Here is a 27428-nt window from a genome sequence, read left to right as displayed (position 1 = left end):
AGAAAACAAAAAAGTTCGAAATTCATCAGATGTAGCCAATTAAATGTTTCCAAACAGATTAGGAAAGTACAGCTTGTAGTCACCATTGTCAGGGTCATGTTGATTCAAAGCATTAAGGAATTTTAGAGTATGTTCAGGTGTTAGTTCGTGTAATATCATGTAAGCCTGTTTCCCACAAGGAACATAATGGTGGATCCCTTGTTTGAATACCAATTTAGGCTCATACTAATTGGTGATAGCACCGTTGGCAAAAGTTCTTTACTTAAGTATTTCACGGAAGGGAAGTTTGCACAGGTGAGTTTAATACGCACTAACTTAATTAATTATCCTGTCATTAATTTTACTCCTCAAATGGTAATTTATATTCCTAGGTGTCCGATCCAACTGTTGGCGTTGACTTTTTTGCTCGATTAGTGCAAGTCAAGGATGGGACCAGGATAAAATTGCAACTGTGGGATACTGCTGGACAAGAAAGGTTTAGGTGAGGATAGCAACATGCAATTACGCATTTTTTGTGTAGCATTTTCCATTCTCAGTTTGTAATTAAATTGAATGATGCTGCCCCTGAAGCTAACATGTTGCTTTGGATATATCAATCAAAAAAGAAAATATCCTTTCAAAGGTGTTAAGAAAATATCCTTTTAATGTTTTCTCGGAATTATTGAGAATATTTAGTTCCCCACAACAGGATTTTATCAGTTTTGTTTTACCTTTCGATAATGTATTTTTTCAAGGTCCATCACGAAATCGTATTTCCGTAATTCTGTCGGTGCATTATTGGTATATGACATTACCAATCGCAAAAGCTTCGAGAACCTGCCAGCCTGGGCCCTCGAAGCCAGACGACACATCCAACCCCACGAACCTGTATTTGCCGTAGTTGGCTGTAAAGTTGACCTCGCCAAAGACGATGAGACCGTAGAGGCGAGCGACGAGGATCAGGATGGAGCAATGAACCAAGGTATGGTGACAAGACGTTTGGATGTCATTGGACGTGATGTTTTTTATTTGACACGTGAGCGTCCGGCTGGTAATGCAAAATGATATCCGATGTGGCATCAGTATTATCTTGTTTTATTACGAACTTGATAACATGCACGTTTAAGTGAACTTTGTTGTTTGTAAAATGCCAGGTTTCAGTCTTGCTTCCGGGTTTTCTGGCACAAAGCTCGTGGCAGTCTTGCTAAGGTGGCCTAGAGATCAATTTTCACTCTCAGCTCTTGTAAACCTATATCTCATTTAACCCATGATAGCTCAAACTTGTTTCGTAATCAAGGACACGAGTTTGCATACATTTTTATGCCATCTCCAAAGCTACTGAAAGGAATTTACTCTTCTTCGTATTGGCAATATAGATAATAATATCAATAATAATGGAAATATTTAGTTGCGTGTTATTTCGGAAGTCATTAGAAAATTTATTAAGATTTTGGGCATTCTTGCAAAACAACTTGTTTTATTTCCTTTTCTTATGTCCTGCTTTTGAATATTTTCATCTGATCACCCTAATTATCAAGGTAACGGCAGTGCCAAGGTGAGGGGAACAGTCAATGCCAACTACAACCCAGACTTTGCACGGGGGTCAAGGAAGATGGGGGAACATGAAGAGGGGGACGACTCAAGGGAGAGCATCCGAGAAAAGCTGTGGCGAGCATCTGCGACCAGTCCCTTCGGGGTGTCGCCCCACGACCTCGGTATTGCAGACGTTGAGGATGATGAGGATATGGGCGGGAGGAGGGGAGCGACGCAGCTGCATCCGTCAGTTAAGCAGGTCCCCAAGAGGGTGGCCTTTGCATCCCCAAAAGGTGCCCCAAGGAGGGAGGTGACAGCACAGGAGGCACGGGCTTGGGCCGAGCAGAACGGCATTCGCAATACGATCGAGGCTTCAGCACTGACCGGTGCCAATGTGGAGGAGGCGTTCCGGATGGTGGCTCAGGAGGTGTACGACCGTGTCAAGGCGGGAGAGTATGAGCTGAAGGACGGGTGGGATGGGATCAAGGCAGGAGGGTTTGCGCAGCCTCAATACAGTGACATCATGTCGTCGCTGCGCAGTCCATCCGGTGCGGGGCTGGTTGAGGGGGAGCCGGCAAGGACAGGTTGCTGCTGATGTCCACTATTGCCACTGTGATCGATGTAGAGAGCATTGCGCTATAGGTAGGGGCATGCTAGGAGCACTTAAATTCATTGCCATTTGAGCGCCCGAAAGAAAACTTTGATACTTGAGAGCTCAGCAGAATACCCAGAATTGAATGATATGCTAATAAGTACATTGAATGATATCTCAGAATGCACTTGCATACCACAGTGAAAAGCTCACCCAGATGAGTAGTATAAATTCAATTAAATACCATAGAAAAGGATTGCCGACAATGAATCCTCTTAAAACAGTATGAAATAATTCAATGAACAACCACACTCTTGGATTTTAAATGTCTGAATGCAAAGTCCTTGTTTTCCTCAAATAATCATCACAATTCAAATATTTTAGGGATAACTAGTATGAAATATATAGGTGAGGATGCATGATAGTTTTACCTCCTTGGCATGGTGGATTTCAAAATGCAAATGAAAGAGATTGTGGTTCATTATTGGTTTGGTTCTTCGTGAATAGATATACCACTTTGTTTATTATAGTATTCATATGGGTATTCATGTTATGGCTTTCAATCTATCATTGATTTATTTGAGTATTCATTCATGCATCTAAGTTTTCATTTTTCATTCTGGTACTCAAATAACTCTGAATAAATATCAATGGCAAACCCCTACCAAATACCATGTGTGTATGCTTTTGAAGCACTTTCACTCACATATGTAAAAAACCTCAATTTAATGAGGATTTTTTAAAACTTATAATTTACAAAATAACATTTCTTGTTATGATATTTTATCACTAGCACTCATTAAGTCTTTTTTTTTAACTTTCATAATCACATTTTCCCCTGTAATTATAAGTCTTATACTTGAAGGCCAGACCAAGTGAGGGGAATTAATTTTATTCCTTAAGTTTATTATATACGAACTTCCTTGGTTGGGTATGTCACCTTAGAGTCCCCAAAGGTGTAATTGGGAACTAATGATGATTCTGTTTTTCACATATTAAAAGGTTTTATCTAGTGTATTCTCAGGTTTCTTTTAATTTGCCGGGCTTTGTGATAGTAATGCTTGATTCACATTGTTAAAAAAGTTTCCTGAGGCTTTCCTACCCGAATCCTTCTCTTTGGCTTCAGTAGCAAAGGGTTCAGGGTTAGGATAGACATAGCTTTTCAATGTAAGTGATTCAATCTGTGAATTTCATGCAAACTAAAGTTGCTCAGTTTTATATAGGAGGACGTGTTTATAAAGTGACGTTTGGTTTTAATATTTTAAATTCCATGGATGTATTTTCTGATCACTTAGGCATTTTACTTTTGTGCTAGGACAGTTGTCACTTTTGTGAGCCAAATGTGGGAACTAAAATTAAATTAATAATAATAAGTGTAACAAAAATTATGGCTGTGAAAAGGGTTGTACGATTGTGAGTGCTGATTCACTGCGTTTTAGTCCCTGAACATAAGTTGCATAAGTCATTGAAACCTTTCAACAGATCTCTCTCTCTCATCCAAATTGATGATTTTTAATTGCTTCGAGTGACATTTGGTTCTCAAGAACTCAGAACTCAAACACAGATTTCATTTATGAAGTACTTTCCCTCTAAATGTCACGTGCAACATGGATGGGAGCATACCTTCTTATCTAATGATGGAAGATTAATCAAGGCTGTTGCATTAAGTGATATACAGAGGAATAGTATCCAACTTGCTCATTTAGAGATTTCTATTTTAAGGTGGTTATCTTTAAGATATCTACCTTGCCCTGGTCCACTAGTCGCAAGTTTAAATATTTTTATAAGAATATAAATAAGTTATATGCTATTCATCCTATGGATTAAGGATGATTTTGTTACAAATCCTTTCTTTGGTACCAGGTAGTTAAGAAAAGGAAAGACGGAATGGAGGCTGTCTGAAATGTTCTGCATGTAAATGTTTATCCTGCTCACTGAATTATGTATGGTCAATATTTCTATGATTAGTTCTGCAAAAAATTGCAATGTTATTTTTCCTTTTATTTGCTCATTGTGGGTTCAAAAAAATTCTCTTTGGGTTTAAGGAAGTGAAGATACCTATTAGTGAGTAGATTGATCAATTCAATTTATAGTTTGAAATGCCCAGGTAGGAAGGTACATAGTAATCCGTTTTGCCTTAGGTTAGCCTTGTACTCAAAGGGGAACTTAATACCTCATTCTTGTTAGTCTTGCCTTCTCTCTGCCTATTTTTGTGAAGGTGCACTGACAATATATAGTCATGGGAAATATGGGTGCACTAACTCATTAAGTTTACTTCAGGTATTCAACTAGTTTTTTATGTACAAAAATGATTCTGTATCATTATTTTCTCTTTATGGTTGAGCATTAACATGCAAATATATAAATATGTATGTATATATGTGTGTAAAGACTATCTCCTATGTATTACCTCTAGGTTTTTACTAATCTACATATTTTTGTTAAACACAAAAAAATATAACTGCCATGGTAGGAGGCCAGTTTAATTCCTCTGGTTAAGGGAAGTTAAAAGTTGCCTAAGAATGTTCTGCCTCTCATTGAGTAGTGGGCTGACTCATCTGGTAACCTTCGTTATTTATTTATCCTCATTTATGGGCGCTTTGACCAGCATCACAGAATGGTAATACCGTATTACTCAATAAAAATGGTAAAAAGTCCGAGGTGAATTTTGGATTGGAAAAAAATTGCAGAAAACATGGAGAGGCCATTCCTTCCATAAAAGAAATCCAATTGCCCAAAGCAAATCACTACCATGAAGATATAAATTGAGATTCAGCATGCAATGATTTCATTGCACTATTGATATTCAAACGTGGCATTTTTTCAAGGTGCTTTGTGGTCCAATCCATTTATGCTTATGTACACCAACTGTACCTTAACACTGAATGAACTTCTTTATTTTGATTCTTGAAGTATGTATTTAAGTTCACTGTTTTTTTAGTGGTGAATGGGATTACTGAAAAGATGATTTGAGTGAAAAAATACTGTTGTGTAGAAAGGATAAAGTAATGTACGGAACATTAAGCCAATGGATATGTTATCACTTTGGGCCTTAACAAACTGATAATAATGTGATTATTTGAATTGGTAGTGAAAAAATTGTAGCAAGTGAGTTATTTTGCTAACACATACAGATTAATAGCACCTTCAAAGTGATGCAGGATTGAATTGTAATAAATGACTTTGGTAGAACTCTTATATTGGTTGCTGCTTAAGCCTAGCATGTGTGCTTCGTGCGATTCACAGAATGGAATCTGTATTTCTTTCCTAATTGTTTGAGTAAGTGTACACGATGCAGGTTTATATAAGTTATATGTACAACATGCTTTCTGTGGGAACAAGGAAACTTGATCATAACCTGCGTGTCACCCTTTCCTACTAATGTTTCCCTGAATTTCCCCGATATGTATTTAGTGATGTTTTGAGAAGACTTAGGGGTAGTGAAAGATTTTTTCATGGCTGAGTTTTCAGGGAATATGGGGAGACAGCTTCGTAGGATCAGGTCACAGAAAGTAAGTTCAAGTTGTTGTTGTTGAGTAAAGTTTCATTTATGAAAAACAAAAACAAGCCTATCCCACTGTAAGTTTTGTAACTAACCATGCATATGTATCTGTGGGTAACTAGCATGAAACTTTCTGTAACTATGAAAATAAAAGAATAAACCAGTCTGAAAAAAATGTATGTGGAGAACCTTTTTCATAAGAAAAAAGCGACCCTTTTCGTTAAGTAATGAAGGAATGATTACAGAAAAATCACACTGAATCACAGGCTACTCTAGAGCACTGAAAATTTACCTGTAACACCTCTTATGGAAAATATTATAAAATGCAAAACTTTAACAAGGTCTAAAGGACTTAAAATGGCATTTGATAGTATGGAAGGAATAAGATTTTCAGTATTTATTATGGATTGAATTGCCTGCAACTATAATAGAAGAAGTATCAACTAGCAAGATTATGTGGCTGCAATAAAAATGCAGGAAGGAGGAAACATAAGAGGCACAAGTTAAAAATGGGGTCTATAATGGATATTACTCATCACAAACACTTCAATATGTATGTGAAAGAAGCAATGATAGAAATTGGAGAGCAAGGTGGACGAAGATGAAATCAATATGCTGTAATTTGATGATAAAATTCTGCGGTACTCAATGAACATATTTGAGTACATAATTATGGAAAACAATATAAAAATCAATAAGAAGATAATAAACATACTTGTGTCCAAGATATAGAAAGAAGTGGTCAAATTTAATCACAAAGACATAGGAGCTAGAAGAAGAATAATTCCACAGGAGGCATTACCAGGGATAAAAGAAACACAGTACATATTCGTAAAGCATCATATACCCTAAGCTAGGCAGCATTAACGGCATAAAGGCTACTACTTTGCCATAAGAGCATAATATTGGACACTTATGGGAACGTGCCCTTCCCAACACTTAAAAAATAGACAAGAATTTTAATAAGGCCCCGTTATCATTATTATCATAATTTTTTTGTATTATAGAGTATGGAAATGAAGCATGTATTTCGTACAGTAATTGGCGAACATACATTGTTCTTAATCCCAAATATGAGAAGACCATTTGTCTTTCACACCCATGTGCCCCGCTCCAGAAAAAAATCCGGATCCGCCCTTGGTCAGAAAGTGACATGGGAATTACATGAAAACATCCATCGGGGCGGTGGCACTCCACATTAGAGACTTGAACAAACAGAAAGGGTGACCAGAAAATACTTGGAAGCCTCGTACACCTGGTGCTGAAGATACAATGGATGGATAGGGTGTTAAACTAAGGGGTGCACGTAAGAATAGGAAAAGAGAGGGAACTGAGGAGCACATTATGCTGGAAGGACCCAATAGATATGTAATGACTTAATAAGAGAGCAATTATGCGAGGGATCTAATGGAGAGAAAAGTCATGGATGATCTTAAATTTAGCACATGGGACATATATAGAAATACAGTGTGTCCCAAAAAGAATGACCCGATTTTAAATAAGATTATTTATTATGAAGAAGGGCTTAACATCAACATATTGTATACTACATTACTCACAAAAGACAAAAGTTTATAAAAAGCCATCATAGAAGTTCAATATGTCGTCGATTGGTTGCGCGGACGACATCTAGCCGATAGTTGGATTCATCCCAAACTGAGCGTAAGGTGTCTTCTGTCACTGAAGCTACAGCAGCTGATATTCTTGTTTTTAGTTCATCAATGTCAGGAGGTAAAGGAGGAACATAAACACGCTGTTTAACATTTCCCAAAAGGAAAAAATCGCATGGTGTTATTTCAGGGGACCTAGGAGGCCAAGAGTGTAAAGCCTGGTCTCGTGGTCCTGTACGTCATCTTCAGCGAGACTGGCTGCACCTTATTGTTAGACCAGTGGTCTAAGGGTTGCACGCTTTACATCCGCGCTCGTAGTGACATTCAGCGGATTTTTCTAAAACTCTAAACAATGCCGATAATATCTGGCACTGTTTCGCTTGCCTAGTGACATTTGTTTCAATATTATTACAAGTTAAAATCGGGTCATTCTTTTTGGGACACACAGTACAACAATGAAGGACATCATGGCAGTGAATAAAATAGCTAGGAATAAGGAGGGCTGCATCGTACCAATCTTAACCCATTTAACTTAACCGCACAGAAAAATGTCTGAAATTCCAATTTTCACCTGCCTCTTTAAGCAAGTGGAATTATGCATACCAGCTTCAAAAATAAACTAATAGATAGGTCGACAAAACAATTAGCAGCACATTTTTAACAATTTGAAAACAAAATAGATCCCAGTTTTTCCTCAACAGCCTCACATACTCAGAATAGTAGATTGTAGCTGTATGGCAGAAATGGGTTAAGATTGTTCTTCTAAAGTAATATTAATTATGCAGTGTAAAAAAGTTTTGCCAATCATAGAAGACATCCATTGAGATATTAGGGCAATACATAATATGGATAATTCAATCACTATGTATGTATTTTAGTTTAAAATTTTTACAGGAATTTGGGGCAACCAAACCATTTAGTTCATGTAAGGGTCCTGGGTCCTTTATGAATTCATTCCAACCATATCTGATTTCTTTCAAATTTAGCACATATAGTCACGCATGCAAGTAGTCAAAAAATAACAATTAACGATCTACAACAATTAACCCCTTCCACTTAAATTTATTTTCTTAATATCGTGTTCCTATCCTCTATTTCTTTTTTCTGAGGTTCTTTTGAAATTGATTGGTAGGTAATGAAATGATATTTTGTAGTTTACAATCAACGTAGAACAGTGAAATTAAAAGTGATTATTAAACATCGAGGACATAGCTATTGCTACTCGTATCAAAATCATTTTATTACTTACAATGCATCATATCTCCTGAAATATGAGTTCTGTATGTACATTTTGGATGTTTTAACATCATTAAACTTCCAAAATATTTATGTTGTTCCCCTGATTAGAGCTAAAATGATGAAAATCTGATGTAGGGCCACACTCGTCATTGTGGGATTTGGCATCAAAAGTTCATGACGAGCTAGATTCATCATATCAGAGCAAGGGGTTGACAAGTAAGGTACTGGAAGCCAAAGTTAGGAAATTTTGTTGACTATGATTTTTTTCTATTTACATATGACATCTATTTGAATTATGTATAGATACAACATTTAGGCACATGTTTTTGAAAAGGTATTGAGAAGGGCTTTAAACTGAAGTCCAATATTGCCTGTTCATGCAAATATTCAAACCAAGGGTAATTTACCTTGAATAGCACAAGGCAAAAAATTAACAACTTCATCATCAAAACTTCATGAGCAGCAACACCATTTATTGATGTACACACTTGAGCCTGGTAGATGAAGTGTTTTCTACTCACTGTACGTTTACTTACAATAGAGTCTATCACACAAAATATTTTTGGCATCACTTGAATTTAACCACTACAGCCAGAGCCCTTACGGTAAAAATGCAGAAATTCTGTCTCAAATGGGCAAAACTATCTATGACACTGAGATACATATCAGCAGTTGATGACAGTGGTTTAGAATGTTCAAAGTATTTTCCCTTTCCATGAAGCCTGTTAAACTAATATTTATTTTGTGCAATCATGCCAGGTAGGAGAAGTCCAAAACTTTTTCTTGAAGAAATTATTTGATCAAGAAAAAATCCTCAATCTGGTAGCACGTCATCATCTTCATCAGCTTGGGTGAACTTTGAAGTTGGCAGTGAATAGTTACACAAAATTGTAACCTTTTTCATAAGAACCAATGCACATAACTTCATTGCCATGAATTGTTGAATGTATACCAAGGGTGATGCAAGGACTTTTTAATGGGAACATGTACCGGAAATATATTCTGATATCAAGGTAAATTCCCGACACACATGAGTGAAACCAGTCAGTATACTTAATAACCTATAAAACCATTTAATTGAGACACTCTTAAGTGTAATGTGAAAATTTCAGAGGCTTCATCACACAGAACATGTTATTTTAGTAATGCTTTTGGGCAAAAAACACTTTCACACACGTTCATTTCTACCATCTATTTTTTCATAAAAAACATCCTTATAATTTATGAGTCGAAATAATAAAAAAGAACCTTTTAAGCAGCCTACTCCTTTTAATAAGCCAAAGTTATTTGCAAAGTGTTTTGACACAAGGCATCATCAAGTTCAATTAAGAATCTTTCGCCATTAAAAATAGTGAACAGTACGATGTGTTATTTTGTTTTGATTCCTTATGCCAGCGGTTCCCAAAGTGGGGGTCGCAGGCCGTTCGGAAAGGGGTCGCGAGATACTAATAATATGGTGAACAACGTACTTAAACTTGGACGACCATTTTTAGGGGGTCGCGGCTAAAAAGAATGAGCTAAAATGGGTCGCGGAAAGAAAAAGTTTGGGAACCGCTGCCTTATGCTGTTTCATCATATCTCACTGACTACAGTTGAACACTTCAAATAAATAATATTTAATTATTCTACCAACCCACTTAAATCCTTATTCGGGCAAATGCTTGGAGAGATTGAGAAACTTTTTATTCTTAGAAACAGAATGAAAACAGAATGTGCAATGACAATATATAATCAAATCAACTGAAAAATACCTTATAAAAATTGTGACCATATGATAAATATCACACTGAAACATTAGAAACCGGGTCCACAGGAAATGAATTCCTCTCGAGTAAGCCAGTAAGGCTCACCGCTACGGTGTGCACGAAGGTGCTGCCTTGACTCGGAACCGGCTGCATCCTCTGCCACAGAAATGGAAAAAAAATACAAGGTGAGTGAACCACAACACGTAATCAGGATGGACATTGTTCAGTTTTTTATTAACACTCACACTAAATTTCTAGGTAAGTAATGCACCAGGGCGAGGAATTCAAATATCAACCTGAATTTTCAAGGTCATTAGAACCATGGGATTGATTGACTTTAAGAGGCAAAAATTTCATCCCACATCTGACCTCATAGAGCTGACATCCGAAGAATCCTTCTGGACAGGGGATAAAACTGCTTTCTCTTAAGGCTGTTTTACACGGGGTACGGAATTGCGCAGGTTATAGCTGCATTAATGTCTAAAATGGCATGGAATTGCACAAATGCATGAACGAAATTAAAACGGGCTATTTTGCCATCTCATTGTGTATTCCATGTACCATGTAAATCGGCCTTTAAAGTAAACAAAGAAAAACAGGAGTGGCGGAGCTTTTAGCTTGAAGCGTCACCACCAGGGACAGCCACCTGGCCGAAGTCGTAGCCCTGAGGTCCCTGTCAATGTCGCCAGGGTACATGAAGCCTAGTGCCAGGAGGGCACCACAAGAGAAAGACTCACAAAACAGCGACCAAGAAAGGACTTCCTCGGCATGAGACCAGCAGTGCATTGAGGGACTGATAATTGTATCTCTTGCCAGGTAATAGATGTAGTCCTATCTACTTTCGTTTTACTTCATTGAAGCGAGGTTAAGCACCTTATATGCCAACCCCTTCAACAGGAATAGGCCCCATTTAGATAACTTGGATTTTAAAGTTAGTTAACATGGAAGCTCTACCAACTTCCTGAATAGCTGGCAATTAACCATGGTAATGGCAGCGGCAACATCTTTGAACTTAAAGAATTAAATGAAGTAACCATTGCCCTCCTGTTCGCAAACAAAGATTGAAAAATCAAGTTGAGAATGATTTTAATACAACTACATACATATTCTGTGTTCCCAATGTTTTTCATTTAACCTTCTGCAAGGTGCAATATTAGAACTCCCGAGTTCAGGTGCAATGTGCCTGATAGGCACATATACAAAAAGAAATTATTAAGTCAAAGTATGGCTCAGAGCTGCAACTTGAAATGTTAATGCACTATTATCAGTGTAGTCTGACACTTAAATGATGTCTTACGTGTAGTATATACACCCCTATTCACCCCTTCATACAGCAACGAACTGATCCAGCTAGGTGTGATTTCACGTGCTCTTTAGGTAATTATGTTTCACAAAATGTATTCAAGCATTAAGTAGTAAACATTGTAGAAGCATCGAGTGAAAATGCCTAATAAAATATTCTGTCTAGCAAAAATACATGTGTACCTTTAAAATTGTGATGAGTTTGGGTGCAATCAGCTTCTCTGATCCAAACTTAAACAACTTCCCGTGGGGATGGCCGAAGTCAACCTAAGTGAGAAGGCTGCACAAAGCATTTCAAAACAAACTGCTATTATGAGCGTCAAGGGTCTATGCCACCTAGTAGTGCAAAGAAATGAAAAAGTACTCGCGCTGTGCCATGTTAGATCCATTGCGCCCAACGGAGGGTTAAAATAAATGGAGACCATACTGGATAAGTGATATGCATGAGCAAAGTGCAACCTCAACTCATTCACATCCTAAATGCATACGAAAACCTTCATCATAGGTTATCAGTTGAGGCCTGATTTCATGAAAATAACATCACATATGCTCTTAGCACACACATTACGTACACGCGTTCTCACTTACATAATTTAAAATCTTATCTACATCTACATACTACCCTGATAGCCAGCTCAATAGGTGTATCCTTGGGGGTTTTTAAGGATACCAACCATTTAGAACATTTAGGGTTCCCACAATAAATATATTATAAAATTCACGGTTTTTCCAATTTTTCACAGTTTAAATGTGGTCAAATTCACGGTCAGTTAAAAAGCCATTTTTGAAATAAATATTGACCAAGTAACAATTACAAGCCGCATGTTAACTAAAAGCTAAAAAAAAATGCGACAGAGGCAGTGAATGCAAACGCAGCTCTGAAAGTGTTACCTCTAACAACGTTACCTATCGTTGGCAAAATTCAGGGCCGGCTAAAGGTTGTGAGTGGGAAAATCAGGGGAGTGAAGAAGCGCGTGATTTTCCGCCAGGGTTAATGAAAACTTTGGCTAGTGGTCTTCCAATTACAGGCTTAAGGTCAGTGGCAGATACAGAAAAAACTCAAGGGGGTGCGCAACATATCTTGAGTTGTCTTTACTTTTATCGTAATAAAAGATGATCAAGCCGCAGGCAAAGAATATGAAAATTTTATTTAAAGTGATTATAAACATGTAAAAGACAATGCGATCTTATGATATAAAAAAGTTACAATTGTGGTTTTGCAATGTTCGGCAATACAAGCAGACCCGCAAGGGGGGGCGCGCGCCCCCTGCGCCCCCCATCTGTATCCGCCACTGCTTAAGGTTAATGTATCGTCATGTCACACACAGCAATTACTGCGCTTCGAATTTACGTGTGCAGATAAAGGGGTGAACAGCGTCCGCGCGTGACTCGGCCTTGAATCATGATTGAAATATCGACTTTTCTTTTAATCTGTCAATCCTAGTTCTACAATCAACTTTGAGAGATTTTTAAGGTTCATTGACGAAATTCACGGCTTTTCCCAGGTGTTTGCATGGCAGACGAAATTCACAGCTTATTCACGGTTGAGTGGGAACCCTGTAGAAATAAAATGAAAATGCTCTAACGAATTTCTGCCTAGCATTTATTCAAGCCTTTCAATATTCAGCAGAAAAATTAATTCCCATATCTATCTATTGGGCAAAATACCTCTTAATTTATTCTTTCTGTCAGACCTGGAAATATAGTAGGGTTCTAATATGATGTTCACAGAATAACTCTGAAAGTTATCTATTATTGTTCGCCCATATGGTGTTCAGCCTGTCCCTCAAATCTCAATATTCTTAATAGACCTGTTAATTTCTTTGTTAGCATCGTGAAAAACCGTAACCCCTCCCTCCGTAATCTCACTGCTGATGATCTCCTCTCTCAACTTGACATTGTGCCCTTAAGGCGAAGACGTACTCTTAGTGACCTCAGGTTTTTTTCCACAGAATCATGAATGGCCACTTCAGGTCTAACGACATTCATTCAATGTTCTCCCTCCGTGTCCCTTCCCGTAAAACACGGAACTCGTCTCTTTTCCATCTACCTCTCCACCGTTTATCTGTGACCAAGAGATCCCTTACCTACCGGCTACCTCTTACCTACAATTCCATCAAAGCACCTACTGTTGATATATCATCATCAATTTCATCATTTACGACCGCCATCAGGAAACTTCCTCTTTAAATCCCTCTTTTCTTTCTCCACCCTTCCCAAAATAACAAATGAGCGGTTGAGGCGTTCATAGAAGTGTAGTAATACATGATATCTGAGTGTATTTAATCATGTTTTTTTTGCTGTTAATGTTTCTTGTTACAATTTATTATTTAACCATTTGTTTAAAAATCCAATGTAAAAGGTCTCAAGCACTGTTTTTTTTTGGGTTTGTTGCAAATAAATTCTTAATTGCTCAAGCAATCTAAGCCTATTGTGCAGCCACTGAGTCTTTAGCAGCTTCAAGCCTCATTCGTTTAACATTGCTTTCTACACACCCACTTTCCTTTGCAGTACAAGTAGAAAATAGCACTACTCTTTTACTTTTTCACCAGATAAATTTCTCAAAACATGCTTGGCTTAAGCATCATGAAAAATTTGGTATGTGTTAGAACTGTAATCGGTCATCCAGAATATACTTGGTTTCAGCTATTCAAGGATTGCCAAACATTAGCTGATGCATTAATCAACACTGCCTACCTCTCTTCAAATTTTCACAGAATTTTCTATGAAACTAAATAGTCAGAGGAAAATATCATTTCATGACAAAATAACATGGCAAATCAATAACTTTTCATACTAACTCTTGCCAAATAAAGTAAACGAAACGTGAATGATCACAGGTATTTGACAAAACATGCATATACTGGACTTGATGCAGAAGAATACCTGCCTGAAATGCTTTCCCTTTTATTCGTGAAATGAGATTTTGAAACAAATAAATAATTTCCGCAGATAACAAAATGGATTTTTGCTATACAAATTTTATAACGACAGCAGTGGAGTTTACGCGTTAATGTGATCAAGAAAAATATCTTACTGCCATTTTGTGTCATTCAAAAATATTCCCTTGGACAGGATCGAATCACCACATTCATTCGTAACTGCCATGAAAATCTACTGCTTTACGGCTAGGCCAACTTGAACATTGATTTTTACTGTGTCTTGTTATGTGTTTTCTTAAGTCATGCACGGGAACAAACCAGTCTTCTAGTGTTACCAAATCAAACTGAATTTTGATTTAGTGATACTTGATTTGTATGGCATTATTTGCAGTGGCATTGTGGCAGATATTTTATATATTTTACATTCGTTAACTATCATCATAATGCTACTGTGTTAATTGAATGAAAATATACTTTGATGGATCGGTCAATTTACGAGAGAAAATAAATTGAAGTTTTGGAGGTATATTTATTTTCAAGCATGAGCTGCACAACTCGTGTGGCATAAAACATTAAACATATCCTGCATATGTTGCCCCTTAATGATGCAGTAATAACAATAAAGTGGGAGATGAGAATGTTGTTCATACTTCCCTCCTACTCGTACCATAGAAAATACCGAAACTCAATTCCCAAACTGCGGCGAAAGTGGCTTAGCTCAATTTGTGAAGAAACTTTTGGAAACCACTGTACATACGTAGCTGTATAAAATTAAAACCTCAATATAAAATTATCTTTCTTTTCTTCATTTTTACACAGCATTTTTACATCGTACAGGCGGTCACAAATGGCCCTGGTAATATTCTTAACTCAGGTATCTAATTACTGAAGGTTGTTGTACAGCCAAAAAAATGTTTTGCCCTATGCTTCTTTCATGTCCTCTCTTGTGAACCGTAATGCAACGACAAACTCAAAATATTGACCATTTCAATGAGGATATTTCAAGGTACTGCTTGTTGAAACAAATGAGTGAGAAATCTATTATCAAATGTAGCACAGAGAGCAAAGTACATTCCTCCATTCACTTCACATGATCATCTATGTAAAAAGTATTTTTAACCTCTAACTAAAAATAAATGCTGTCCATCCAATATCTCTACTTAGGCAAGTAACGGCTTGTTTTGACTCGCGGAAATATTCCATGAAAATATCATCATCGTATGCGAACACATTAAACAGATCCCTCCTCCTTCTACTCCTCTGCAAATGAAATCAACTTCTTTCTTCTATACATGAAGCTAGTGCCCATTCAATCCGCAAGTGCTCCAACATAATTAATGTTTTCTTTAAGCAATGGCTATAAAATCGACGACACTTTATAAATTCCTTTTTAACGCCTTAGGTATGCAATTTTGTTTTCTAATGCCCGAGTTATAACTGCCTTCTAGGCAGGTCATAATATTTTGGCCCTGAGTCCTTAGCTACGTGAATTGAGAATTAATGAGACTTATGGTCTTTAGTAGGGATGAGTCGATTCCAAATGTCGATTCTCGATTCCACCGATTCTCGGGCACGGAATCGGAATCGAGAATCGATCGCCTAAAGTCGATTCCGATTCCATCGATTCCAGGAAGATAAATGTTTTGAGCATAGACTATAAGTTTGGGGCATAAATGCTGCCACACACCTAAGCGGCCGCGGTGTCAGCCTTGCCCGCGCGGAGGATACGCCCCGCACGCGGGTGCTGCGACGAACATACCTAAGCGGCCTCGGAAACATGAAAATGTCGGCAAGAGCGACAAACCGACGAACCCTGAAATACCTCGTGTTCATGAGCAACTCTCAGAGAAAAAAAATTGGAAACCACGGGATCGGGAAGCAACGCATGCGTTTTCCGTTCTTTTATTAACCGCTGGTCACGGCAAATCAAATTGTTACGATTATGAATCACATTCGGAGAATTCATCTGGACCACCAATTTTAAAGTATAATAGATCGAAATATATTTTTTTATTTTCGAATGATATTTGAAGTCTGATGATAATAAAAACGTGCAGAGAGCGAGTTTTTCTGTGAAAAAAGTTTCTTATGAATACGCGCTGAGAGCGGTTTTTTTATATACGTAACTTTTTTGGACTAACACGCGCCTGCGTCAATAATAAAAAAAATAGACACATTCGCGTTTGTATAGCCCAGTTTCATCAATGCAACCCTTGAGGAAGTTTATACTTGCTTGGCATAAGCCGCCGCGGCCTCCGGGCGGACTCGACAGGTTGCGTTCGGCCGCCACCGCGCACCCGCCAGGCTGCTCTGGTATGTATCGACGCCATGAACGCTACATTATTGTTTAGCCACCGCGGCCAAACGAGAATGTAGCCACCGCGGCTATTGTTATTTTTAGGGATGGTCGGATCGGATACCTCGGATCCAAATACCCGCGGATATTGCCCTTCATCGGATCCAAAGTCGCGGAAGACATCGGATCTGGATCGGAAATTTTAAATAATAGCTTCAGTGAATGTAACGCCCCATAAGAGTGGAAAGATTTCCGATTCTCTCTTCGAATGCGCCGTCGCATGCGATTCTTGTCCTACTCATGAACTGTTTTGTTTGAAAGCTCTCGCAGAGGTTGCAAGTAGAATTTCAGCTGTGGCCAGGATTTTCAGCATTTCAAAAGTAACTATGTCGCAGATTTCAGAAAACCACCCTCGGCCGTCCATCAGCCCGTGCCTCTGTTGTTTTTTTTTTCGCATCCGAAATCACACGGACCAAAAATCATTGTCTTCTAAGGAAAATATCAAATCACACGAAAACAATTGAAGCGTGTTTCATCCCTACCTCGTCTCACCAACTGACCTTTTTTGGCCTACCTGCTTCAATTCTCCGTTTCTAGACTACAAATGCTAGGAGAGTGACTTTCTGGGAAAGTGTTAAAATTAGTTTAAAACCCATTATTTAGTGCCCGGTTTTTTCAACAATTTTCCCCCCTGGTTTTGGATCCCCCCCCCCCCCAATTGAAATTCCTGGCTACACCACTGCTCCTTCCCCTCCACCTCTCCTTTACACGCTTTTGCTGCCCACTCCTTCCTCATGCTGAGCGGTTGAGCACCTCGTCGCACGTGACGTTATTACCATTTTAAATACTTTTAATTGTGTTGCTGATTGCGCAGTTGCAATTTAATTTAATGATGCACCAATAAAAATGTCTTTCATTGTGTATAAACATTTCCATTAACAGGAGAACCAATGAATGCAGTGTGCGTGCACTATGGCGTAAATTATTTGCGAGGATGTGCTAAATCCACCTCACCATACTAAAGCATTTTCGGATTAAACACAAGTCCGTATGCGATGAGAAAGTAAAATTCGGGGGAAACGCGTGTGAGGAAAATTTGAATTCAGTCGATAGCAGGGGGGTAGCCAGGAATTTTGTTAAGGGGGGGTCCAAAACCAGGGGGGAAAATTTTTAAACAACAGGGTACAAAGGAGAGGTTTTCAACTAATTTTAACGCCCTTCATAATAGAAAAAACTTCATTTTTCAGAGATTCATTTTTTTTTCATTTTTGTAAATTCATGATTTTTAATATTTTGTTTCCTTTTATGAAGGAAAGTAATTGTGTTTTTATATTTTGGGGGGTCCTCTCGCTACACTACTGGTCAGTGGTTCATCCTAAGATTTTTCCTATTTTCATTTCCAAACCCAAGCGTAACAGTTTAGGCCCTGAGTATGTAAAGATGTTTTTAAAAAACAACTTGAAAGCCCATAAAATAATTTTTAATTTATAAAAATATAAAAATGTGTATGAAAATCTAAAAAGCATTCCATTGATAGTATGTATCCACAATAAACTTGAATAATGACTTTGTTTAATGGCAGGAATTCGAAAATGCATTTGGAATCGAAAATATCCGATTCGAAAGATCTGGCTCCAAAAATCCTGGATCTCTCCATCCCTAGTTATTTTATTCCATTCGATTCTTAAATTTTAATGACTGCAATACCACAGATAAATCAAAATCCCACCTGCTATAAGGAGTAAGAATCGATGGAATCGGAATCGAGAATCGGGAATCGATTTGAAGGAATCGAAATTGGAATCGGAATCGAAAAAAAGTGGAATCGACTCATCCCTAGTCTTTAGTTCAGATGAGAATCACCAGAAGCCATACTTATGTTCCGAGGAAATAGTTATGGTCGATTTTGACTTGTGGCCTGGCCATATGATGAGTTGAATAGCCCTGCAGGTGTCTTCAGGCCGATGCAATCTTATGCCCTCATCAATCGGTGCCTTAATTTAGATGGTGGCTGTGGTGGAACAGTATCAATGAAGATAATGTCACCAGATGGGGAGATACAAACATTCTTTGCTGCTCACAACAGTACTGGGACCGCATAATCAAGGAAGTCATCAAGATTCGCCTCAATCAAAAAAATTATTTCAATTGTGATACTGGCTTTCCTCGAAGCAATACTTGGACACCTGTCATCAATTGCATAAAAAATATGCATAGGAAAGTACATAAAGAACTTCCAAAGACCATTAGCCACTCGGAAGACACCTGAGCCTTATTGCTGTACTCGCCAGAGGGTCAATTCAGTTCAGAGTGAATTTGAACATTCTGACACCAACACACCATAATGGAAAACAAGTCGTTTTCCGAAATGCCCGCCAACACGAACAAATTAACCTCACATAAAGCCAGAGAAGAATTCCTAAAATCTTATTCACCAGGAAAAATTAAAGTTTTTTATCATTATTTTTCTTTGTAGTCTTTAATTTATGGTAAGAAAACCACAAAGGGTAAAATGTGCAAAGTAAAATTTCTTTTCCAATTTATAGTTACCATGACATACAGCTCGAAACCTTAAATATTAAAGGCAGGAGGTTAATTTGGATATGCAGTCACTTCACTCACCCTTAGAGAGCCAAAATGGCTGATCAATGTTGTTTTGCCTGTGATGAGAGCAGTACGCCTGGAACTCTTCATTGTCCTCATAAAGCAGGGGACGATTGTAATTAAACTCCATCAAGGATGCCCCCATCACGGTGTGCAGCTCACTGGGGCCAAATGGCAGGATCACATTGATATTCTCATGGAAATTCGGCAAGATGGCTCGAAGTTCACAAGACAATCTTGAGACTAGTCCATTCAAAGAACTGTTCCCACCTACAAGAAATTGTCATTCAGGAAATTCGTAAGTGCATACATGAGTTTTTTTTGTTTTAACAGGGGATGGATAAAAATAAACCCTTCTACATCCATCAGTGTATAAAATTGCATAAAAAGCAGGTGACAAAAATGTCACCTAGTGGCAAGACTTTGTCACCAAGTGACAGCACCTAGTGCCGGCAGAAGAAGGAAAAAAACTAAAGGTCTGCAAGTGCTAAATTGAAATAAAGAAGCGTTGAACCCCCAGCCTCTACTCCACAGGTGAAAGGTAATCCCAAACCCAATAGATTGAGGATATAGTCATGCATTCAGTTACCATGGCTACAATGCTACTCAAGGCAACCTTGTCTCTACTGCTTCAGGTTATTCAACAATTGTTCTGGTCGGATGTTGGGTATGAGTGAGGAGATGCCGCAAGTTTGGATACAATGTTGCTTTTCATGGAAAAAGTTTGGGAAGGCAGTCAGCCCATTCTAATATTTTTCTGATGATACTGTTTACTGGCTTACAAGCTTTCTAAAATAAGTTTAAGGTCAAGAAATGCATAAGATACTACCTAATTCTGACAAGTGGTTGATTTCATTAGTATTCCCATTCACTAACTCACCCAGGAAGAACCACTAATTGACGGAAAAAAATTGATCAGATGACTGTAAACAACAATCAACATTTTGGGACCAATTCATGGCCAAGGAGTATCTGAGAAATGGTAACTCATATGAATGCAGCAAGTGACATCATCAACTTACCTACAAAAAGTTTAAGGCAGGTTGGTAGCCACAAGGTGGAGCATTTGGGGGCTTCAGCCTTAAGCCAAACAGACAAGGTTGCCTCGAGCAACATTGCAGCCATTCTAACTAAATGCACCACTGTTTCCTGATATAAAATTTTCCCCTAGTGGAGACTACCTACGATACATCTCCTGAGGAGACCACTTAGCTCACGGGGACCTGTCCTCTGACCCTCCACTCTTTGATACAGCTACATTTCATAATTCCTGCCAATAACTAATGATGAATTTAACTTCCAGCATTATGAAAAAAAATATATAGCTGGCTTAAGTAATGTATGGTTTTCCGATTCATGCAAATTGACAATAAAATAACCCAAATACAAATGTACCTCCTCAGCACACTCCAAGCAAATTTCCTGCTATGTTCCTGACTTAAGACCATCTATTTTTCATTTTGTATAAGCTGAGAAGTAAGCAACGGATTTAAAATGAAAAAATATTTATCTCTTTAATATCCAAACAGTAACATACTCCACAATTTAAAAAAAATATTACAAAACCTACACTGAAAGACAAATACACCCCCATATTTTCAGATAAGCACCTGCTACAGGCTCCATGCACACTGATGCCTCATAAAATGACGATTATTCCATCAATAAGTCTTCTCAATGCTGATTTATGAGCCTTGTCTGATTTGAACTCAAGATTGCTTACACAAGACAAATAAGGTTACATATTATTTGAATGGCTGATGTAAACTGTCGATCACCGACTTATTTTCTTGTCATCTTCATTTTTTACATATTTCCACAAAGATTTCCAGACGTTATGTCACTTAATGTCAGCCTTGAATGAAATTAAAAAGAGTTAACATTTTGCTCTGCTTTCATTCTTCAGATAAATTGTTAAACATGTAGGAGGGTTTGGCATTGTCTAATTATGTTTTTTCTCAACATGAATATCAGAGAATGATGTCTTCCATTTTAGGCCACACTTTCAACTCAAGGTTATAATGAAATCCTACGCTTTACTTCAACTTTCAAATGAGTAGGTGAGAAGCCAAGGGGTACAAGTGATTTTTTTCCACACAGAGGTACAGAAATTAAGTATAGAAAACAATGGAGATCAATTATGTAGATATTTAGTAGTGCATTTGATTTTCCACTTAATGGCAGCACAGAACAGAGACTCACTCATATCCCTTGGCAACCAAGTTTTTGTGCATTTAGGGCCCCCGCGCACTGGCAACTTGTGCAAAGCAACTATTTAGTTGCTTTTTGGAAGTCCCAATGAAACACACGGCATTGAATGTGGCCCCGCGCACGGGCAACTTTTTGCAGCAACTAAAAAGTCGCCTGTGTGCGGGGCCACAGTCGATCCTGTGTGTTTCATTTGAACTTCCACAAAGCAACTAAATAGTTGCTTTGCACAAGTTGCCAGTGCGCGGGGGCCCTTATTCTAACAATTAACTTTACCTAACCCTATTGAGAAAAATATCACTTGTACCCCTTGGCTTCTCAACCCCTCAAATATTCTCAAGTTAAGGGTATAACGGTACATATAATGTTCCAGTTAATGCTAATTAGACATTATAAAACCAGCTCATAACAGAAAAAAGTTAACCGCAACTTACCTGAAAGCAGGATGTTGGATAGGCACTGCCTTTTAAGACTGTACGGAAGTCCTTTGGTCAAATCACAGATAACTTGGGGAAGACTGAGGGCAGCAAAGTGTATCTCTGGTCCAGTGGTGAACTCATTTCTCAAGCACACCTAAGGAGAAGGGAAATGAAAAAGTGCATGGGTTCTGACTCGTCACCCATTCTCAATTCATTCATTCTCACAGTAGCCTTAACCCCTTAACTGGGAAGAGCGACTATAGTCGCAAGCGGACTCCGCTCCCCATGTGAGGAGCGAGACTATAGTCGCGCGTGATGTCGCGTCGCAATGTTATGCGGAGAAGGCGTGAATATTCATTCTTTATGCATCATTGCATGTTTTTTGCTTTGTCAGAGGTTCTATACCAATATATTTTAAGTATATTGCCATTTTTGTACAATAGCTTTACTATAAATTTTTTTTCGAAAACGGCATCTCCGAAAATCGGTGGATTTGCTCCCCACCAGGTGAAAGATAAGGAAATTTCTGCCCCCAACCAAGGGGTTAAGAATGGGTGACAAGTCGGAACCCAAAATGTCGGGGCTCTTCGAATATATTAATATATTACCTGTGCGGAAACCCGAGAAAAGTTTAAATATAAATGCTACGTAGTATCAAATTGCTAGCATGGCTACATTTGAAGGACTTACCTGGACCAAGTCCTTGGAGCAGTCATTATGACTACATGCTCTGTTGAGGTAAACAGTCTGAGTTTGACTAGGAATCATAAGAGTCTTCTTGCTATGCAAATTTGGAGCCAGTCGACACATGGATTTAACAGAAGCCTCATCGAAGGAGACCACAGGGACTTGTGGTGGTCCTTCAAAACTCCACCGAGACGACTTCGATCCGAGAGAGCGATGGTGGACACAACCCTAAAGGACACAAAACAGTTTACACATCAGGCAGAACGCATGTTAAACATACTCAGCAAACAGCTTACAATCCTATATCAAACCCCAAGATATTTTATAATGCAATATAATGGTCTTTATGTATGAATATGTTATGCTATACATTTTGTATAACACTCTGCAACCAAGTATTGTTTTCTCATCATTTCATTTGTAAAATTGAAATAGTGAGATTTTACTTTAAACAAATTCAATGTTGATCATTTTCTGGTATTTGGAGAAGGCAACTGACCACTGAGGTCATTAGTGCCTTAAGGGAAAGGTCAAAGGTCAAGGAGAATTTGCTCTTAAAGAAAGGTACTGAGGTGACCACAGCTTTTGAGTCTCATTTGATAGATGGAGTGTCGTGCTTGAAGTGTCCTAACGCAACACTCAAAAGGGATAGGGTAACCTCTGAAAAATCTCTTCTACCATCAGAATTTGAACTCAGACCTACGGGGAGAAACCAACACAATATCCACCATATCAACCTTATCCTCTTAAATCCTAAAATTCTCCTATTCAAGTTTTGTAAATTGCATAGTACCTTGTTAGTGTCATTTATTATGATATATTCATTTTCGGTTTCATTTTCAGTTACATATACAAACATTAAGTAATACTCAAACTCTGGACAGCAAATGTCCCTTTAGTAGATAACTATACACAAATATCTAAACACAATGAATGATCGTATGCTATACTTTTTTTGTAATTCCTCTTCCATCGGGGAGATTCTATTGCTTCAGAGGAATAAAATTGGCTATGTAAACCAACCCTCGTGCAGATATGGGGAAAAGAACTACTTTCAATTCATGTCAATAATGAATCTTTCACATGTTCATCATCATAAGTTTTGGTTAAAAATCAAAAAATTCTCCAGCAAAAAGATCTCCATCACAAGCTTTCTTTTTAACTACAAGACCATACACATTGTTACCACAGGTAAAAATATTAACATTTACCAAAATGCTTTACTCTTGAGCATTAAACAAGTTGCAAAACTGAATTAAGAGGAAGTCTTTCAGTATTCTTCTTATTTGTCAGGCTCGTCTAATAAATTTATTCACAGATTTTTTTCAACAAGAGAACAAAATGTCTTAAATACATAGAATATAAATGGGCACACGCAATGGAAACATTTACCCTAGCATGGCAATATATAACAGTTCAATCAAGGCACTAAGCACTGTACTCTACTCACAATACATTAGTAGGAACTCCAAAAATACAAAAATTAATTCAAATGACTTAAAACTGTAAGAGTAATAATTTGATTTGCATGCATGAAATATGAATTATGGAAAGAAATTATGAAAATTGCAAAAAAAAATTCATATGGGCAGGGCCGGATTTAGATGAAAAGAAGCATTATGCTAGCCGTCATTATGAGGCCGTTTTATCTTCCATTTTCAAGTTTGTAAATTACATGAAAGATGATAAAATACATAATTACTGTAATACATATCAATATTTTAAACAAAACATGTTGTGATTGCCACTAACCATTATGAAAAATAGATTATATCGTTCACGGTTTTTAGAATAGTGTAACTTTAATTTTGCTAACAATTTGAATGCAAGCCCCTCTTGATCTTGAGGCCTTGCTAGGCTGAAGCCTACTTAGCCTAAAGGAAAATCTGGCCCACCATAAGGGAGTAAATATCCTGATACACAATTTCAAAAAAGTCTATATTAGAAATCTGCAGGTAAGGGATGGTGGCAATTAAGAATTTGCAGGTCCATGTTATTATTTCTACAGTTCCTCAAAAAGTAACTTAGCCTTCAAAACTCCAACAAGAAAAATTAAACTAACCATTCCACTTCCTTCAGGAGATATGCATCCCCTCGTCACCAGGGAACTGTGTAATTCTTTAGAGAGGTGCCATCCGCCAACAGGAATGTCCTTCACAGCAACTACTCGCTCGTCAACCACAACAGCCACCGATGTCGAGAAAGCACCACTGTCGACAGTAATACAGCAACTGGCTGATTCAGACTTGGCTAGTCCCAGTGCTTTTGGAATTAGACACACCCTAAATAGAAGAAATGAAAATACCTGAGAACTAACGACCATTAATTAAGGAGAGCCAAAAATATATATGCAAATCTTAACTCAATTTTGAAATTCAGTCATCAAGTCAAAATATTTCAGAAGTTTTTTGCAAAGGGGATATTAAGGAAGTGAGCATTCTTCTCATGTAGAATTCTTATTGTAATGGTTAAGTTAATGAATGTAAATGCTTTCTGCAAAAGAAATTAATATGTACCGAATTACAATCTTCCAGAGAATTGATAATACTTATTTCTACAGTAGTTCTTCCGGCTTGGGTAGGTGCATATGAATATGATACCTCAATATAATTACATCAAGTTATTCCTCATTCAATACCTCTTGATTAAGGGGTACCATGAGCCCATGGTATAAGTAGCAGATCAAGGCTTATTATGTTAATATAGTGTACTTAATCTAGTAGGACAAATTCAACACATTTGCACAACTAAACATTCATTCGACAGAGAATTTCATCGCCTAAAAGAGCAATGACGATGCATTCCGTGAACGAAAGGGTTCTTATAAAATCAGATTCAACACGAGTAATAGATAAACAAACATCCTATTATAAGCCATTTTACCTTCCAACTTTCATTTCCACGAAGAAGAAGTTTAGAATAGAGCGACAAACGTTGGGTGGACTGCCAGAATTCGGTATGCACATGAACACAGTTGACCCAGGAGCTCTCAGCACAAAGGGGTTGATAATTGAATTGATGAATTTTCCGATCAAAACCTCCCTAAGGTAACTTGTCACCAAATACGGAAAACCAACAGGGTTCCTCATGCCAAGACCTGGGCTGAATAAATGACTGGCACTGCCAGTGCCCTCCTGCAGAGTAGAACACAATTCGTTCTTGAACCATTCACAATTGAAATTAGGCATTCGAGACTCCTCATTTGCACAAGGAGAATATTGTGCATGAATCGATGAGCACACCGCACAATATGACCTCTTGGCAGCCAAAAGAGATTTCTCTTCACGGACATGAACGCAATCCAAGTCTCTGAACTCGATGGCACTATAACCGTGTACATGTCTCCCCAAAGACATGCCCCCAACACATTCACACGCTTGATCTCCAGACGCACCGATTGATTGACCTTTCGGCGAGTGTTTTTCATCCTTGCTTTTTTGAAAGAATTTATCCTGAATTCTGTACACAGACAAATGATTCCTAACTTCTATTGTAGACGCATTGAATATTCGTGTTATTTTGGACCCCAAATCAACCACTAACTTAGGTTTCCAATGTTCGACACATCCATGAATACAGGAATAAGATTTACAACATCTACATGACGGAAACGCATACTCATCACCTTCTTCTCCACCAACTACAACATGATATCGTATACAAGCAGTTTTGAACTGTGATGCCACGCAATCCAAAACCGCAGGTAAGGTAAACTTGGTCGTTGAAACGATTGTTTTCCATTTTTGCTTCCTGCAAAAGAGTCAAATTTAAGTGAGCATGAAGACAAAAACTGTAAAAATTAAGCAACCATCTTATGAAATGATACTTTATGTTATTACCAGAAATAAGTATTGTCGATGGCATGATTTAAGTGCTTGCTGGTGCAACAAAATGATAAAATATCAATTACATCACATTGTAAAAGTATCTTGGTGAGAACCTCCGTAGGGATGTTAAATATATTTACTGATGTATTTATGTTCGAAGAACACATTTATACACTTCTACTTCCGAAACATCAGTAGAGGAATCAAATACTTCCTTTAATAATCGGAATCTCTGAAAAACACAACACAAATCAAATCCCACGCATTGAAAAATTGACGAATGAAAACTTATCCAAATGCTCGGTATGAATTTGACCGCAAGGTGGAACTGACGTACAACCCATAATTCACGCGGCAGGTTTGAAATAGTCAAATTTTTTACTATGCATGCATTGCGCTAGCATAGGTATGACGTTCAAATATTGCAAGTGACTTACCAACAGCACTATCTCTTTTCTTGATGCACTGCTTAGATAAATATCATTAGCACGATGGATTTTCGTAAAATTGGCATGATCTGCTTGGTGTCTCAAAATGCAATGGGCCTGCATAGTGGTTTGATATACTTTCCCCACCACAAAGATGGTTATTAGTCTGTATCACCCCACCCCTAAACTCGTATCACCGATAAAAATGTAAAGACACATACTTTTTCCACCGTTACACATGAAATTGTAACGCACATAACTATCTTTATAAAGAAATACATATATATTTTCCCCTTCCGTAAGGAATGTTTCATTTCTATAAAATTTCTTCATTACGTTGTACTAGATGTCACATCTCAGCTCCATTAGTAATTATTGGCCTCATCAGGGCGTTTTATAAATACTCAGTTTTGTAATCCTCAACAAAGCTGGAAAAATATTAAGTTTAATTTTTGAGAAGAGGTAAACACTAATTTAATTCACATGATATGATATGTTTCCTGTCATTATTCAATAGTCAATCTTTTGTGCCACTCATCTCTTTATTTCTCTAAGTCTAACATCTAATAAGCTTA

At 37.8% G+C, this 27428-nt stretch overlaps 2 protein-coding genes across 3 annotated transcripts; one reads left to right on the top strand and one right to left on the bottom strand.

Moving 5' to 3' along the window:
* Nucleotides 1–34: 34 nt before the first annotated feature.
* Nucleotides 35–5781, top strand: LOC124165287 (ras-related protein Rab-39B-like). The gene is made up of 4 exons (XM_046542629.1): nt 35–294; nt 372–481; nt 735–961; nt 1518–5781. The coding sequence occupies exons 1-4, from the start codon at nt 187–189 to the stop codon at nt 2105–2107; spliced, it is 1035 nt and encodes a 344-aa protein (XP_046398585.1). The 5' UTR covers nt 35–186; the 3' UTR covers nt 2108–5781.
* On the bottom strand, nt 5569–26714 carry LOC124165285. 2 transcript variants are annotated; one of them, XM_046542627.1, is made up of 8 exons: nt 26438–26714; nt 25482–26348; nt 24661–24880; nt 22602–22826; nt 21927–22065; nt 19303–19554; nt 10207–10356; nt 5569–6867 (listed from the first exon to the last, which is right to left on the bottom strand). In XM_046542627.1, exons 1-7 carry the CDS (start codon nt 26590–26592, stop codon nt 10250–10252), a joined length of 1965 nt encoding a protein of 654 aa, XP_046398583.1. In that variant the 5' UTR covers nt 26593–26714; the 3' UTR covers nt 5569–6867; nt 10207–10249. The 2 variants fall into 2 exon arrangements, with proteins under 2 accessions (XP_046398583.1, XP_046398582.1); XM_046542626.1 differs by lacking the exon at nt 5569–6867 and having other exon boundaries at nt 10122–10356.
* Nucleotides 26715–27428: the final 714 nt, after the last annotated feature.

Source organism: Ischnura elegans, chromosome 9 (genome assembly GCF_921293095.1).
Source record: "Ischnura elegans chromosome 9, ioIscEleg1.1, whole genome shotgun sequence".
NCBI classification, from domain to species: domain Eukaryota; kingdom Metazoa; phylum Arthropoda; class Insecta; order Odonata; family Coenagrionidae; genus Ischnura; species Ischnura elegans.
Note: the sequence above shows the minus strand (reverse complement) of the source record. Positions and strands in the feature narration are given on the sequence as shown.

What these genes read in the sequence shown, in the direction of transcription:
- LOC124165287 (XM_046542629.1), top strand. Translation starts at nt 187, where the DNA reads ATGGTGGATCCCTTGTTTGAATACCAATTTAGGCTCATACTAATTGGT. An exon ending in GCTGGACAAGAAAGGTTTAG is followed by an intron (nt 482 to 734) that starts GTGAGGATAGCA and finishes TATTTTTTCAAG; the next exon opens with GTCCATCACGAAATCGTATT. An exon ending in GGATGGAGCAATGAACCAAG is followed by an intron (nt 962 to 1,517) that starts GTATGGTGACAA and finishes CTAATTATCAAG; the next exon opens with GTAACGGCAGTGCCAAGGTG.
- LOC124165285 (XM_046542627.1), bottom strand. Translation starts at nt 26,592, where the DNA reads ATGTGTTCTTCGAACATAAATACATCAGTAAATATATTTAACATCCCT. An exon ending in ATCGACAATACTTATTTCTG is followed by an intron (nt 26,349 to 26,437) that starts GTAATAACATAA and finishes ACTCTTTTGCAG; the next exon opens with GAAGCAAAAATGGAAAACAA. An exon ending in ATCCAACATCCTGCTTTCAG is followed by an intron (nt 19,555 to 21,926) that starts GTAAGTTGCGGT and finishes AATTTCTTGTAG; the next exon opens with GTGGGAACAGTTCTTTGAAT.